Raw genomic sequence first — 17,500 nt, 5'->3', positions numbered from 1 at the left:
AGGCTTTTCAACAGTGCAAGCAACCCCAACAACAGTGTATGGAAGTTTCATCCCGTCCAATTCCATACAGATCAGTTGCCCAAACTATAACCCACAGAATCAAAATGATCGTAGCTCTAGCCAGAGTACTGCTTCCACCCCTCAAACTCCCTTCAGCCCTGCGTATAAACCCTAAATCGTTTTCAGGTGCCCGACCTGGCCTCGAAGCTGCCGAAGCAGTCATATATTGTTGTCTTCAGGGAGACAATTTAAAAGAAGAAAGGGAGAAACGCTTAGTGCAGAAGGCTGATTCGGTATTGAACACAGCTTCAGACTCTACTTCTTAAAGCCCAATACATTGTCTTAACTGATCATGATTACTCATTAACATTTATTTTTTTCAATTAGGCATTGATTTAAACTAGTAATAGTTTTCACTACATCTGCAACCGCCTTAGATAATATGGATGGCAGTTGAGGGGTTTTCTAATTAATATGTACTGCACATTGTGATGTCTTCATATTATGCAACATGTAGTTAGGTAAATGAAAGTGAAGGATGCAAGGAAAGGATGGACAACAACAAACAGAATTTTAATTTTCAATTTCCATGAACGTTTATTTGATACACAATCAATTTGAAAGCAATTTACGTAATTATGAAAAAATGCCTTGAGAATATGAGAGTAAAAACAGGAACAGGAACATAAATTAGAAAGGGAACCTTTCGTCGTCATCTTTTTTATCCACTGGGTACTTTTTCCACGGTACCTTGAAAAGACCATAAAAAAGGACCAAAGCTCGGTTATTACATTCGAATGGCTGATTATTATTATCTGTGAATAACTGTTGTAAAAATGATCGAACATTGTTTGAAAATGTTGATACTGAGACTATGCTTTTGCTTTCTGAGGTTGCGTCTGTAGCAGTTTGTGGGCCGAGTCTGTCGCCCCTGTTTCTGATTTGAATCTGACAAATCGTCGCCCATGTTTCTGATTTGTGGCTGAAAAATCGATTTCTGACCCAGGCAATACGATTTTCTATCAAATACTATAATCTTTGATTTTCAAAGTAAAACGGGAATCGCTGTAAATATTCGAAAATCACTCACACCTCGCAATGCTGAACAGCACTTCGATATCAATGATTCTTTTGACTTTGTTGTGTTTGTGAGAATTTACAGGATGCTGCTTCTCATGAAAACATGAAAATTGTCTTATTATAACTTGACCTGTCTCTCTCTTCTGAGAAGTTACTTGATCCTTGTGGATAACGTGTAAGAATTGAGCTAAAATCAGACAGGTTTCTTCGGTTTAATTTCTGGCAAAACGGAATTTCAGCCTTACGATACCCTAAGTAAACGCAATGCAAAATCGCTTTATTACTAAGAAAATAAATGATTGTTGCCAAAACGAAAGCAGGTGACGTGGTGTACGTCAAAGATTTAAAATGATACACTCTTTTTCCTTATGGGCTTCATTCTCTTTGATGACCCTTGGCTGCTTTCCGCACGAGCGCGCAGAAATTTCCGGAACCATGGATTTCCGGGAAGCATAGACTTTCCGGTGCACTGAATTTGAAGTCAATGACTTCTTGATGTGATAGAAAGATGGAAACAAAGAAATGACTTTTATTTCTCGTAAAGTTATAATGATGCTGATAATAACATATTTCCATAGCACCTTTCAGTTGTCTTGTAAAAGGTTGTGTGAACGGCTTTAGCAACGCTACACCCCTTTAAATATTTTACTTTCAGCAGAAAGACCGGAAGTGCATGATTCGCGGAGAATTGTAGCTCATTTTGAAGAGTGTATCCTTTTTATATCTATGACGTCTCAAAAAAGCCAACTGCAATAATTCGTCGCTGATATGCTCTCATAATCATGATGATTCAGCTGGCTTAATCATATCAGTTTTCCAGAAATGAAACCATTTCGATTTTGCCTATCTCCTTTAAAAAGATGTTGCTGTAGGTGTAGTAAATTAAAAGGATTTGTAAGGGGGAAAAAAGGCTTTTTATTTTCTATGATTTTTATGTCAATCCTTGTATTTTCTTTGAGTTTTTCTGACCGCGGTCATATTTTTCCCTTGAGATCTGAAAGTCCGAAGCTATCCAGGGTTGATTATTTGTTCTTGCTTGTTCAGTCTACCTTTAGTAGCTTTAAAAATCTCGCCTTGCGAGGCTTTGTTATGGAAAAGTTACACTAGCAGGGAAGAGCTTCACGTTTCTAAACAAAAGGTTAGCGCAATAATACCCAAAATGTCTTGGATTTTAAGGGAACAAGAAGAACAATCAAAGTTATGACGCAAAATCTTTTTGAAGAAGCTGAGCATCACTACTATTCTTTGCATAAAGAACTCCAATAAGGAGTATTTCATCGGCTTAAAGTTCATGCACGTGAAGTTTAATTTATCATCAGTGTTTTTATACGATAGGCTGTTAAGTCAGCCTCATAAATATTTATACGTTTTTGAACAAATTTTTTTGACATACAAGCTCCCGGTTATAACATTATTTGACAATTTTCTTTGAAACAAAACGGACAGATTTTATAACCATGTGACAGTTTCAAAATGCAAAGTAAAAGCCCATTCAGAGGTTTCAACCAGAAAGTAGATTTTTGCTTTTGGATAAAGTGCTCTAGTGGCTTGACATTGTTCTCTGAGAATTTCCTCACATGAATTGTTCAAGAAATTCTCCATTTCATCTTCCTTCAGAGAGGATACGGAAAAGTTAAGAAACATGCCAATTTGTGACTCCGATGAAAAAAAATTTAGACGCGGTCTGACTAAAGTCATCCCGCGCAACAACACACACTATGCACTAAGAATGACAATATATGAAATACGGGTGAACTGTGTTATTTGACACTTTCGGTGTGAACACAAGCCAATTGTTGGAACCGTCGTTCGTAACAGGAAGACGTAATGACACTATCGAGATGAAAAAAGCAGATCGAAACATCCACCGGAACCGGCTTAACTGTTCTCTTGGAAAATGATTAGAATTTCAAATTTTCGCGGAAAAAACAAAGTAAGACAATTGTGAACAAGGAAAAAAAAAAAACTAAGAAAAAGGGAATGCGCAACAGGAAGTTTTAAGGGAAAAATGACCTTTTGAAATACGGGGGATCAACGAGATTTATTGGGATCGATGGTGAACACAAGAGCCAGTTTTTTTCCAGTTTATGCCGTTAATTACCGTTCAAACGTTATAATAATTCCGCTTTGATAAAGGAGTTTAGTTTTTTAAAGAAACTGTGAGCTGCGTCGGTGGATTAAGAAGTGAAACACAGACATGGGTTTGTCAAGTTTCGAGCTTCAGCCCTTTGCCATCCCCCCCCCCCCCCCCCCCCCCCATCCTGCTCCGTCTCCTCCGTTCCTAATCTGGTTTGTGTATTTTTTTTAGCTTTTTGACACACTTTACAATGAAATGCTGAGATGTTGTCTTAGGTGCATTAATAACCAATCCTTGTGTCCTTGAGTTTTCTAACTGTGGTCATATTTTTCCCACGAGAACTTTACAGCCTTCATTATTTATTCTCGCTTGTTCTACCTTTAGTAGCTTTAAAAAATCTCACCTCTTTTCGCGAGGCTTTATTATGGAAAAAATTACTAGCGGGAAAACGCTTTACGCTTCTAAACAAAAGGTTACTGTGTTGCACACTGAGCGGACGGAAGCAGCGATCGGACTCGCACTAAAATACACACACATTCTAAAATGGCGGACAACAACAACAAACCTCGTTTCTTTATTCTTCCCATGATTCCTTGCTACAGTTTTGTTGCTGGCCATGGCCAACTGGCGTTGACTTTCTGTCAGGTCACCTAACACCACGGCTGGTGTCTTGAAGGACTTTCTTTCGTTAGCAACTTCCCTGTTTACTTGATGTTGGGGTACTGATGGGTTTCCATCCTGGAGTGAGGTACCACCTGTTTCCCTTTGATCCACAGCTTCCGAACGAGGGAGGTCCTTTCTACTACTTCCAAAGGGGTAACCGATTGCACTAGCTGCAAGTGTCCCAGTAGCGTTCGCCGGCAAAGGACTACATCATGCTTTGAGGGGTTACGGACTGTAATGTTCACCCTGTGTGGCGACCCTCGCGGTAGGGTGAGGAGCTGCTCTACAACTTCCAAGTCGGCTGGCCAAGGCATACCTGGGTCTGGTTCAAATAACACTGGTGTCCTCTCCTCTAGAGAACCCACAGTTAATTCTACACGGTACTGTCACTGCCTGCCCTCGTGGTACCGTCAGATTGCGCTTACCATTCTTCAACACACCCATGTCCTCCATACTTGCATTTTGCACCAAATCAACCAACGCAGTAACATTCTCCAGTGCTACTTCCTTTAAAGCCGTATTCATGATGTCAACAATGGAGCTGCTTCCTTCGGTTTCTCTATCCTTCACTACTTCTTCTATTACATTGTACCCAATGATTGGAGTTTCCAACTCATCTCTTGCAATGAGGAATGGTACAGTTAGAGAACTTGATGACTCTGTGTCCGACGAGAGCTGAAACTGTACTTCCACCCACCCTTCAAATGGTATGGTTCCACCATTTGCTGTTCTTAAGTTCAGTCCTACATCCTCGCCAAGCAACTCTTCAATGTTCCTTAACTTTGAGGAAGGCAAATATTCCTCAAGCCAGTCTTGGACACAATAGACACCTGTGCACCCGTATCCCAAAGGGCTTCGACTGGGACTCCGTTGAGAACACATGACACCTTACACTTCTTGCCAACCAACCTTGCAACTACCACACGCTGCCTGGGTGTCAAATGACTAGCAAATACATAACCATCCCCCCGAAGTACTGGCGAACTGTTCCTAGCTTCCAGTTGCTGGATCGCTTGGCAGAGACCCTTGTGACTGTCCCAGTGACGTTTCTGACAACTTCGACCACAATAACGAACTGCTTTACAACCTAAACATTGTTTGAAACTTTGGGGATCCTGCTGCAATCCTCTGACAATTAGCACACTGGTGGGACTTATAAATCTGTCCTGGGGCGGGGGCTACTTCCTGTCCCTCGGCTGTAGCCCCCGCCTGTTTCCCGGCCCTGATCTCCGTTTCCGACATCCACGGGCCCAATGGTCACTACTACCACAAATGTGGCAGTGGTCGCACAGCTGCCCCTTTCCTTCCTTTTGACAGTCGATACAGCCCCTTGGGCCCTGATACCCTTGCAGATTCTGATTTACAGGTAGGGGCCTGGTGAAACGTTCCTCATTGGTTAGATTTCTCTCAACTGATTCTTTTAATGTGGTAAGTTCTGAACGGACCGCTTGTAGTGCCGCCATGAACCTCTTCTCTAGGACTCTCTTTTCCCGGGAGTTAAGCTTCTTAGCGGTTGCCCCTTGTTGGATGGATCCCCCTTCCCCTTGTGATGCATGCACTTCGTTCACCCTTGGGTTCCTTTGACGAGGGGTAGAGCCCAGTTTGGATTTTCTTTCACTTTCTTCTGAAACTACTACATTCATTTGTTGAATTAGATCCTCATCCTGTACATCTGGTTTTTCTAATATTGGTCTCAACCTGATCCGAATGGCCTCATCTTGAAAGACCAGTGTCTATTGCATGTAAAAACATTTCCTGCACTAGCTTTAGATCATATTTCAACTGAGTATCAACCTCCTGCGAGGCAAACAGGATTTTTGTCTTGTATCGAGGGCTCTGATTAAAAAGCTTTGAGGATTTTCCTGTGGCTCCTGAACTAAAGTTGATAGCTGTCTGTACGGGTCACTCGCACTCTTCTCCTGAAAATGGGATCTCAGAATACGTCTTAATCGGGGGAGTGTTAAGTCACTCAGTCCTTCTAAATAGCTTCGTAATCTCATCCCTGGATTAATAGCCCTGACCACTGCATCAACAACCTCTTGTGGCTTGTAGCCCTTTTGCAGTGCACCTTCAATTTGTCTCACTAGACTCACAAAACTCAATTTGTCCTTTTGCCCTGGTTCCCCGATTTGGCCAATAATCTTTAGTTCTCGTTTAAAATCACTCGGTTGGAAGTATAATGACTTTGACTCACCCTTCGCCTTCACCTCCTCTTTGTTGTCAACATCCTCCCCGGTAAATGTGCTTTACCCATGGTCAATGCCTCAAATTTCTGTTTAATCACCTCATATTCCAACTTCACCTTTTCTAGTTCCGATTGAGAGACTTCCGACTTCTCTTTTTTTGCTTACATCCTCGAGCGGTGGACACCAAGGTGTGTAAATCATTATCCCAGTCCTGAAATCTTCCAAAAACTCGGTGTCCGGCTCCACGCTGCCCTTCAATTTGGCTTCGAGATGTTCCTCGATCAATCTGACAAGTCCTTCCTGGTTTTATCCTTAATGTCACTGTCACCGCAGCCTGAAGTCTTAGCAATTACTCCCAGATCCTCAACCTTTAGATGGCAGAGATGACTCTGGATCTCCATATGTATGTCTCCATCGCGTGTGTTGTTTCCTTCGCGAGAGTTTGCACGATTTCAGCTATCAAAAACTTGTTTCCTTGTCTCCTCGCTCCCGTCCTCGTCGATTGCTTAAAACGTTGTCTCATTTTCTTTCATATCTCCCAGACAGGCCCCCAAATGTTGCACACTGAGCGGACGGAAGCAGCGATTCGGACTCGCTCTAAAACACACACACACATTCTAAAATGGCGGACAACCGTGACAACCTCGTTTCTTTATTCTTCCCATGATTCCTTGCTACAGTTTTGTTGGGGGGGTTAACACCGTATGCCTTAAACACAGAGTTAACTGAATAGAGTGTAATGTGAAGTGCTAGATTTCTATCCCATATCCCATATGAACCATGTGAGCGTTAGCCCTACTGATGGAAATGGGCCCACATAAGGACAGAGAAAAAACTGACCAGGGTGGGAATTGAACCCACGAACTTCCGGTTAGATCTCCGCCGCTCTACCGACTGAGCTACAAGGTCAGACGGGAGCAGGCCGTGGGAACTGAAGATGTTAAAGTCACGGTCACGGAAAATGTACAATGTACAAGTACAAGGAAAGGCCGTTGTAGCACTTATATTTTAAACAGAGTTAACCGAATAGAGTGTAATGTGAAGTGCTAGATTTCTATCCCATATGAACCATGTGAGCGTTAGCCCTACTGATCGAAATGGACCCACACAAGGACAGGGAAAAAAACTCTGACCAGGGTGGGAATTGAACCCACAACCTTCGGGGTAGATCTCAGCCGCTCTACCGACTGAGCTACAAGGTCAGACGGGAGTATTCCTTAACCTAACAGTATAGGCCCTACAACTGCAGTAATACTTTAAGTATCTTGAGTTAAGGGAACAAGAAAAAACAGTGAAAGTTATGCAGGGTAAGGAAAACATACAATGCTCTTTCCAGCTACTCTCTTCTTAAGGGCCTCGTTACTCTCCAGGTCGCTGGTCTGGGAAAAAAAGGTTGCGTTTTACTTCAACAAAAGGACAATAAATCGAGGAGCAAAATCTTTATTTATTTATTTATTTATTTATTTATTTAGAGGTTACCTCAATTCCAAACTAAGATTATCCAAATGAATCTTATCCTCGTGTTAAACGCACCTTTATGTTTTGCAACTCAAACGAAGCTGCATGCAACGATATCGTACATTGTTGTGTTTTCTCCTGAACTAAGGGTTGTAATTTATTTATGCTTATTAAGTTTCTATCAACTGCGAAGGTCATCCTAGCTTAGAGTCATTACAACCGCAGTTCAACCGCATTCTCAACTGCATGTCAGTGTCTTTCATGCACTATTATTCAGCAGCATTCTCAGTACTGTTTAATGATTAAACGAGTAGGAAGGTTTATCGAAATTTAAAACCACGAGGTGAGACACAAAAAGGCTTGGGCCATAAATCAATGGGAAAAAAAAAACTCGGTCCTTAAAAACTCACATTATGGACCTCGAACTCGGTTTGTAAGAGGTATTTATATCTGTGGCTTTCAAACCGCGCGCGCAAACCAACTAAACTGCTTTTAAACATGTTAAGGACGGTGCCTACGAGGTACCTACTATTGTTATTGCGCATACGTTATACACATCTCGAGATACTTGGATTTCCTATCGGTGATATTTACTAACACAGGGATATTTTAGCGCGGTTTAAAATCATGCAGAGACAGTAGATCTTAGTAAGTATTATTGGTATCCAGAAAGAAAATTGGGGGCAACCATGCATCTTTCAGAGATAATTAAGCTACAATGGCTTTGTATTTTAAAGCTTTTTACAAATTTTATTCCTGTAATATGGAGGGTTCAAAATAATTATAATAATACATAGGCTTTACATACTGTGGTAAATTATTATTATTATTATTATTATTATTATTATTATTATTATTATTATTATTGTTATTATTGAATATAATTATATCAATGCACATTATCAAAAGAAAAAATATATTCCATGATTCCATTTTTTCCTTTTTGCTAATTGACTAATTTTCTTTTTACTGCCCTGTTGCGATCTGGACCATTTTGGCACTCCAAACGTTTGTGTCCAAGGATTACGAAGGGAATCCCATCGAATTCTAGATGCACTCCCTTTGTTGCCTGGACATCTTTCCAGTAAATACGATGCCTTCGATTATTTTTAGTTTTCCCCCGCATTCTCAGTATTTACTGTTGCATCTGAAGGGCCTATCATAATAATTAACAATTATTCGCCGAAGGCGAAGTGATTATCGGTGAATATTCACCGAGACGAAGTCGAGGTGAATATTTACCGATAATCACTTGAAGGAAAGGGTAATTATTTCCGAAGTTCTTGAAAGAGCTCCATTTTGTGGGTAATTTAATTTATTATTTCCATCGTAGAAAGTGGATAAGAATTTACAATAATTTCCTTTGTTACCAATTTACATGGTCCCATCCCAGTCCCTTGTCACTATAATTGCCAAAAACGGTCAATAACAATAACATTTTGGAAAAAATATAATTAAGACCTATAAACTTGCATTGATTAAAAACAAAAAAAAAAGAGATTTTACCTATTGGAGAATTTCCAAAACCTCTAGTCTGGTATGTAACGGTAAATGAAGTCGTTGTATTGACTTCATACTCCTTTATAAGTTTGATAGCATCTTCCAAGTTCTTAACATATCCCGAATTATCAGAAAAGCTCTCAGAGAAGAGTTGACTCCATGAGCGCGTGTTTACCGCCATTTCCTTCGAATTTGGCATGTATCTTTGTTTACAGCGTCCGCAGACAGCAAAGATCGCTGTAAAAAGCCCTGTTATTCCCTAACCCTCCCCGATCATCGAGACATGACCTGGTTCCGGTCCTTGTTATTTAAGAAATAATCAAGTCATCACTTAAACTAGAAGTAGCTATCGCTAAGTGCCAACGAAACAGTCAATATAATACATAGTTTACAGATTTGTATCAGAGTTCCAAAACACCAAACAGTAGTTGTAATTTTTTTATTCGAAAGTACTGCAACTCAACTTAAACTAGTTAACAATAATACAACAATAGAAATTGTACACTTTGTATCTCCAACAACAATGTAGATGTCAACGTGTTTTGCAATGATATGGAAAGCACTGCTGTAATTTTTGAGCGGCCGTAAATTTAACAGGAATATACAATAATTAAGTTGAATAAAATCAGTGCCATGTAAAAAATCGCCCATACCTTTCAGTGTGAAACATGCAATGGGGAATCAAACTCTCTCGCACATGAAAGTTGTTTCACTTGTAGAATTTTTATTTTGCAAGATGCAGCCATGAATTACAAGTCAAATCAAATTATAATTATTTGACGAGTTATGTGACGAGCTACGCGGTGATGAAATATATAGCGAGTTATTTCACGAGTTATGTTACGAGTTATTTGACGAGTTATGTGACGAGTTATGCGAGCGTTATGTGACGAGTTATGTGACGAGTTATGCGACGAGAGTTATATGACGAGTTATATGACGAGTTATGTGACGAGTTATGTGACGAGTGATGTGACGAGTTATGTGACGAGGTCAAGTGACGAGTTATGTGACGAGTATAGTGGTGGGACGGGGCACAGATGGCGGCGCCTTTGGACTTGAACGTTCGTGATGAATTAATTGAGCAATGTTAAGCGATCGTTAATCGATAAGTGATCCTTTATGCTGAAAGTACACCGGAAGACACGAAGACTCCACCGTTGGTCAACGACAAGACTCCATCGGTTTGGGAAGTCATAATGCAGCTGTCAAATGCTGCCAATAGCCAGAGCCAGCGTCATAGCGCATCTGTCAACAAAGTAATTTATGATCGAACCTCGTGCGAGTTCAATTCTGTCATTTAGTGCACAGCCAAACTGAAGGCGTTATCGGGATTGCCGAGTGTTTGGAGGGAAACACGAGCATATTTGTCTCCAACCCCATATTGTGTTTAAATAAAGGATTTTTGTTGTTGAAGAGTTGATCATGATGGCTTATCTTCTGTCAATAAATGCTGGCCGGCAACATTGTCGGTACACCACATGCCCAACATCACTTTTCAACAAACATTAGCCAAAATGGTGCAATGCTCATTCTGTGCTTTACAACAGGTGTATGGAAAAGTTATGTAAAATGGAGATCGAAGACTGAAGACCTGGGAAACAAGGGGAAACAGAAAGATGAAGCGCATCAAGCATATGGAGCGTTTTCACTCACGTGACAGCTGCCATATTGGATTACTGAAACAAAAAAAGAAAGTATTTGCATAAAAATAGAGTTTAATTCCCGGAGGATTAGTTGGATACACCATCATGGCCCCCATTTATTTGTTTTGAAACATCATCAAGGTCGCCGTGACGTCAAGTGAAAAAAACTCTCTTTAAGTATAAAAACTCACCATTCCTGTTGTTTACAGTGGACGATGAGCGCTGTCCGGTCACCGGTCAGACATTTATAATTAGCCCGCGAGTCGTTTCGCTTACAAGTCGACTTCCTCCACAAATGTTAGGAAAACAACTTTTCGTGTGTAGACGAAATAACTTCATGGTGTAGGCGAATCGACCTGCGACATTCCGCTATCCACACACTCGCCGGACCGGTCTGTAGAAAACGACGATCCTGTGGTGATTTACGGGCTTAACTCTTCGGCCACTACAAACTACAAGAATGACTTACTCCCAACATCAGTAGCTTCATAGCTCTGTTAGTTAGAACGTCGCACCAGCATCGCGAGGTCACGGATTCAAACCCCCGTTGAAGACCCGAATTTTTCAGGCTTATCCACGCAATTGCCAAAATTGCGTTCATAACTGCTTCACTTAGTTACTATTTGTTGGAAAATTCCGGTTGGGTTGGCCGCTGGATAATCGTACTGGAGCGATTTGCCAAGTGTACCGACCAAACCGACAAAATAGCACTCAGCATAAAAATGTTCCATTATCAAAGCATGGTTTCCAAGTTTAACCTTTCCTCGTTTCTCGATTTCGCACATAAAAAGGCCGGGAAACTCAAGAATGGGTAAAATGCAACAGGATTTTCGGAAATTTCCGTTCCGATCGGAAAACCAGGAGTACCTTTGGAGGTACTCCACATTTTCCTGACGGATTTTATTATTCCATTTGAAATTTAAGGGAAATTTTGCAATTTCTGGCTGAAAGGTAAGCACCCTTGGATTACACCATACTCGATAGACTAGGCTGTGATAAGACAGAGGAGATGTTTCATCCTTAGTAACACTGCCCGGAAAAAATCTCAGAGCTCCTCACAAGAGTGGAGCATTTGACCATCCGATTATCAGTTTAAATGTTCTGCCATTGATCTATATGAGTTAGCCCTTTGAGGCTCGAGGGGGGCCCCATTGACGAGTAAAATCGTCTGGCGAATCATTTGTCATAGTTGAACCTTCCGCTTGACTTCAACTAGTTTCCTTTTCCGAGCTCCTGATTGCCTCAGAGATATACGGTAATATATTACTAACCTCGATTTCTCGGTCCTACTGACAGTTAAGGATCCTCGTTTTTTTTTCCCTTTGATTTATGTCGAATCCTCGGTCCGTAACTTACAGTACGGATCTCGAACTCGGTTAGTAAAACGTTTTTTACATTACTATCCGCTCCGGGTCTTGCATCATGCATGATGCATCATTTTGGCAAATTAGCGCCCAGTGCGCCGCAGTAGTAAGCACTATCGCTTTGCCCTGTTAGAACAACAGAGGAGTGTTTCAGGGAGTCATGAAATTAACAGTTTTAGACGCATCAGGTGAAATCCAAATTATCACAGAACTTACTAAAAGCCGCTCTTATTACTACTGTCTAGAGTTAAACTATACTAGGAATAGTATTACTTGAAAGATTGAACACAGTCAGTACACCATCTCACTGTTCATTTTGTGACAACAACCCTTCTGCCTTTAACAGACTGTGGCTCAACATCCACTTGACATTTTCTTTTGTCTGTAGTGTTCGGACTGTTGTTGTCCATGTCATTGCCCTAATCCACCCTTGCTTTTCTCCATATTGTGAATGGATAATCCCAGGCCATCCATAAGTCCTTCCATAACCGTGTCAACATCGTGGTTGATTACACGGTGGCCTTCTTATCCTGAAGACAAAATGAAAAAGATCGCTGGGTTTCACTAAACAATGCAATGTACCTACGCAAGGTTACAAGTAAAGTTACATGTAGTCTTCCTCTAAAATGTCACAGCCAAAAGTTAGTACTCCTGTGGAACATGAAAAGCATTCTTGCTAAAGTAACAGCAAAATGCAGCTTCCCCATGTAAATTCCTTATTCACCTACAATGTAACTTCACATTGCTATAACGCTAAAAACATCTCAGCTCTAAACAAAGCAGATTACATGTATCTGTTGCATGTGGGTCATGCAAAATCTTTATATGGGGAAAACAACCCTAATTAACATTGTGTTTAGCAACAAAAGATGTCAAGAATAAGAAGAGGGTCACAAGATCATTCAAAGTTATCGCTTTTGTCTCAAGGTGGTTTACTGCTTTGGCCTGACCTGCAACAAAACAACGGTTCCATCTGATAAGGCTAGCACAAGACACGACATGCATCACCATCTTGAGTAATACCGACTGTGGTTACCAAAGTAATTTAGTAGAAGCTACAGGTGTTTAAGCGCTCGAATGTGTTATAGTTGGTTGAGATAATTATCTCCTTAACTGACTAATCAAATTTGCTTTACCTTACTTAGCCTGAATTATGCATCTGTGTGTTCTACACAGTCTGTCCTTGTATGATAGTTCATTATTCATGCACGCCTTTGGACTTTCTCTACTTTTATCATTAGCACTGGTGTTTGCAGAACCCAAAATGGGAAGTATGACAAAAATGGGAACACACCATGGGGGTGCGCAACAGTTCCGAGTCGGTTTTTGTTGATCATCCCAGCACAGTTCCTCTTGATAAACCAAGCATGCAGTTGGCTTTAACTGTCACATAGACCCTATGCAAAAATGGCTGCCTTTAAATTATTCTTTTGTTCATATTCAAAATAGCCCAATTAACCTCGTTTTGAGACAAAATTCTAAAGAATTTGTTATCCCAAACGAGATTAGACGGGCTATTTACGAGGAATGCCGAAGGCATCCACGTCTTAAAACCGGCTGGAATCTTTTTTTTGTTGGTAGTCACAAATGTGCATACCCCACGGATATTGAATTAATCTCCGATCGGGTGGACTTATTTATATTCCCTACTTCCCTGCCCCGAGGAGAACTCCAATACTTTCCAAGCCATCACGATTTATCTCTGCTAGCGCGTTAGACCACTCGGCCACCGTGACACACTTCCGTCAGGTTGGTGAAAGCAAATATTTATAATAGAATCTTTCCGCCCGCCATGATTGTTTCAGTATTAAACTATTCGATAAAGTGGATAGATGGTTTTTCTTTGAGAAAGGCAAGCTTTCAAGGTAAGGAGAATTTTCTACGTTATTTCTAGATCTTGCTTCGTACTTGTGTGTTCCACTGTGAACATTATTATTTTGCATACAACGAATACTTCATTAGAAGCATTTTGCATAGAACGAATACGTACTCCAATATTTCTTGGGAACCAGTTTGTTCGCCGTTTTGACGTAGAGAGAAAATAAGAAAATATCTTTGAACAGCCAAACAAGATAAAAAATGAAATCAAGCTTAAAAAAAACGAATTAGCTATCGCCGTCACGGGGACTTCGCAGCCGTCTCCCATCCAAGTACTAACCTCATTCGGAGGAGCTTAACTTCAGCTGACACTTGGACTAGCATCAACGATTGTGATCTTTATGTTAAATTCGCACATAGATCTTATCGAACTTTATAACACTTGAAAGAAAAAAAAACGCACCAACAAAAACCAGTTGTTATGCCGTCATTTTGTCACAGATGTATCCTTTGTTTCGTGAGTTGTCAGTAAACACGCAAGGTATAACTTGATCACAGGCGGCCGCTAAAATCGATGTCACTTCCGATTTTGCGATTTTACTTGTATGACCAAAAGTACGATAGAAAAATTGAACTCTGATGGAACGTAACAAAAATCTCCCGAAATGTTTTTCGATAATGGCAAATTGTTTTATTCTCGATCGACACTTCCTAAAAGTTCCTTCTGCTCTCCTTAAATACTACATATTAATATATATTTACTTTTTCGTCAATATTTGTTTTGCATAAAGTAGGCTAGCAAAATCTGTACCTTGCTTTGTTCGCATTTTTGAGCGTTAAAATAGAATTTTTGGGCGTATGTTCCTGACAGCAAAAGTCGCATATTTTAACGTCCCCCATCCAGATACTAACCCCGCTGGAAAGGGGGAAAAAACTTCAGTAACATTGCTCTTGGAAAGGTGTCAGAAGCTCAGAGTACACGCTTAAGCTTGTGGTGAAAAAGAAGTTGTAAATGATCAACATATCGGCTTTGAAGCCAAATGTTTCTCGATTTCCTGTTATTTTCTTCAATCGTTCTGGGCTTAGTATTTTACTGAACCACATGTCTTCTTAGAGGGTATATAGCAAAGATGTCTACCATGGCACCGTAATGATTTACGATACCAAACAATGTCGTGTACTATTAGAGCTACATATTGTGCAAGGACTTGAATCTCCTGGAAAAAACAAAACGCCGCTCAGTTGACAGTTATGGAAAAAAACACTGTCAAGTTACTGCACTACCACACGCAATGCGTTCTAACTTTAAAAATATCCCGTTTCTCCTCAATTCTACCCCCCCCCCCCCCACCTCCATACTAAAAATCCCGTATCCCCACAATTTTGTTACCTAGTTATCCCGTATCCTGATCGCTTCTCGGGCTTTTGGCTAAGATTAGTTTCTTGGCCAAGGACTACGGTCAAGTACTATTGTACAACGTACGGTACTTTTTCAGTGCCGTAAGGGGCAGGCACAGAACAGTTTCGGCTGTTTGTCTGTTCTCTCGAAAACGATGACAAGGGTTTTTTGGGTTTTTTGTTCAGCTCGAGTGTAGAATCAGGACGAACTGTTGTAGTTTCTGATAACTATTTACTACTTGTAGCTTTTGTTGAATTTTGAATCGATGATAGAGAGAGTTTTGGCGATCTCAATCCGGACTGGACTACTGGATTTAAGGATTTTTCTTAACGAGATTTCAAGTTATTGTGGAACGTTTGGTACCAAGTTACTGAAATCAAGATTATGGAATTGTAAAATTAGAACTTTGGACTGGACTATACAACACGCAATTACGGAATTTTTGAGCATTGAGAGAAATAGAGCACGGATGTTGTCTTCTTGTCTTCGCCACGGCAAATTTATACAGTTTGCAAGGAACTAAACCAGGATTACAGAACCAGACGTCGATTACAGGGCCCGGTTGTTCAAAAGCCAATTACCTTAATCCAGGATTAGCGTAAACTTTTGTTTCATGTTTTCAACTTTTTGGTCACAGTTTCCTTTGCTTATTTTTGTTTTTCAAGATTGACTTCTTCTAATGTAAAGTTTTTCTGAATATCAGCCTTGAACAGCATTTGGGGGTAGAGGATAAAACTCGTTTTAAACCCAGTTTCTGAACAACTGGCCCAGGATGATAAGTTGTTGAACTGTGATTTGTAATAAGTTTTTCGGATGATTTAAGGCTGATCCTGTAATTTTTGGATGAAAGGAGTTAACGAAGCAAGTAAAACTGTAGGATTTGAATTAAGTCTCCTTCCAAAAAATAAATAAATAAAAGATCCCGTATCCTGATAACCTGCTAATAGCGCTTCGTTGTTTGCATTTGCAAATTTAGTAACATTAGTAATGAGTTTTTACAACAAAAAACTTTAAGTTATATTACAGATGTATCTTTCTAGTAATCTTTCGCCATTTTCCGAAGTCTACCTGTACTTGAAGTTCACTGTAACTGGACAATTTGTGTTAACTGTTTGCGCATTCCACGGATACGCCCTTGTAGGCGTCTTGTTTGAATATGAAAAGAATAATTTAAAGGCAGCCATTTTTGCATAGGGTCTATATCTCACATGATCAGGTTGTGTTAGGTCCTTTGTAACTTTATTATCCATCTAACCCTAACACTTCTGTTCGACTGGATCTTGAAGAAGTGAGGAGCGAAAAGGCGTTATCGCTCAAACGGTTGCATTCTGGCCACCTTGGCACACTCACATCCGCACAAAGGAAGATCAGAGTACTCCTCAAGAATCCTATGAACGTATGAAACACTGCGGAATGATTTCATGAACTCCCACAATCAATGTATGGAATTTGCCGAAGGCAAGGAAATGGAAATCTATGATTTACATTTTCAAGACCTTTCCTGAGAAAGGGATAATTTTGCGGCTGTTCAACACATTTTAACGCTTAAGTTATGGAAGATGTGAGGAGTCATGCACAGTCACGCACTCGTCAAGTTTTCGAAGCATAGCAAGAGATCAACTACTTCTTCAGTATGAGCATGAAAGCTTGAAGCTGCAATGGCCGAGTTAGCACTTAAATTCGCAGAACATGAAGAACAGAGGAAAATTGATAGTGAAATAAAATTTTTGAATTGCTGAGGAAACAACATGAGTTAGCAAGGATGAGAGAAATTGAAGAGCAGTTGAAAGGAACACTGAGACTGGTATCCTTGAAAATGAAAAGTGAACAAAGGCTAACTGAAGCAAGAAGAAATGCAGTCCTAATGGAATTGGAAGTTAGGGTTACAGAAAAACGGGAAGGTGAGACATCAGAAAACGATTCCTTGTATGTCTCAGAGCTACCCAGTGAAGCTCTTGTTGAATCTGCAAGATCAGTACCTGTCGCCTATGATCTAAACATTCAATCGACTGTAGTGTGGCAACGTGCACCACAGCAACTGAAATTACCTCTTTGAGCAATCCAGTGTAGTCAACGTTTACCACACCTCTGAACATCACAGCTCCACAAAACCCTGCTTATGCCACAGCCAACTACATCAACAACCCCACCAATTTCCACAGTGCTCGACCTATCACAGCCCGTCTTACCAGTGCCCTCACCTTGCGTGCAACACAGCCCAGCTCCTCCTGCCACCTCAAGCTCACTTCCTCTGTCTGTGTCGTCTGCCCAAAAAAAAGTCCTCACTATGGTTGCCTCAGCAATGAAGG

At 40.5% G+C, this 17,500-nt stretch overlaps 1 protein-coding gene across 4 annotated transcripts in view; it reads right to left on the bottom strand.

Annotated features, from left to right (window-relative positions):
• LOC138039011 (NAD-dependent protein deacylase sirtuin-6-like) overlaps nt 1–17,500 on the bottom strand; it is a 126,211-nt gene that overhangs the window by 13,416 nt on the left and 95,295 nt on the right. Inside the window, exon 6 of one of the 4 annotated variants that reach the window (XM_068885156.1) lies at nt 12,134–12,504. The exons of the other annotated variants lie outside the window; for them this stretch is intronic. Within the exon in view, the coding sequence (XP_068741257.1) occupies nt 12,484–12,504 (21 nt within the window). The 3' untranslated portion in view covers nt 12,134–12,483. Of the gene's footprint in view, nt 1–12,133; nt 12,505–17,500 lie in introns of those variants that run through there. 4 annotated transcript variants of the gene reach the window in all.

The sequence above is a fragment of the Montipora capricornis genome, chromosome 2 (assembly GCF_036669925.1).
Source record: "Montipora capricornis isolate CH-2021 chromosome 2, ASM3666992v2, whole genome shotgun sequence".
In the NCBI taxonomy this organism is placed as follows: Eukaryota; Metazoa; Cnidaria; class Anthozoa; order Scleractinia; family Acroporidae; genus Montipora; species Montipora capricornis.
Note: the sequence above shows the minus strand (reverse complement) of the source record. Positions and strands in the feature narration are given on the sequence as shown.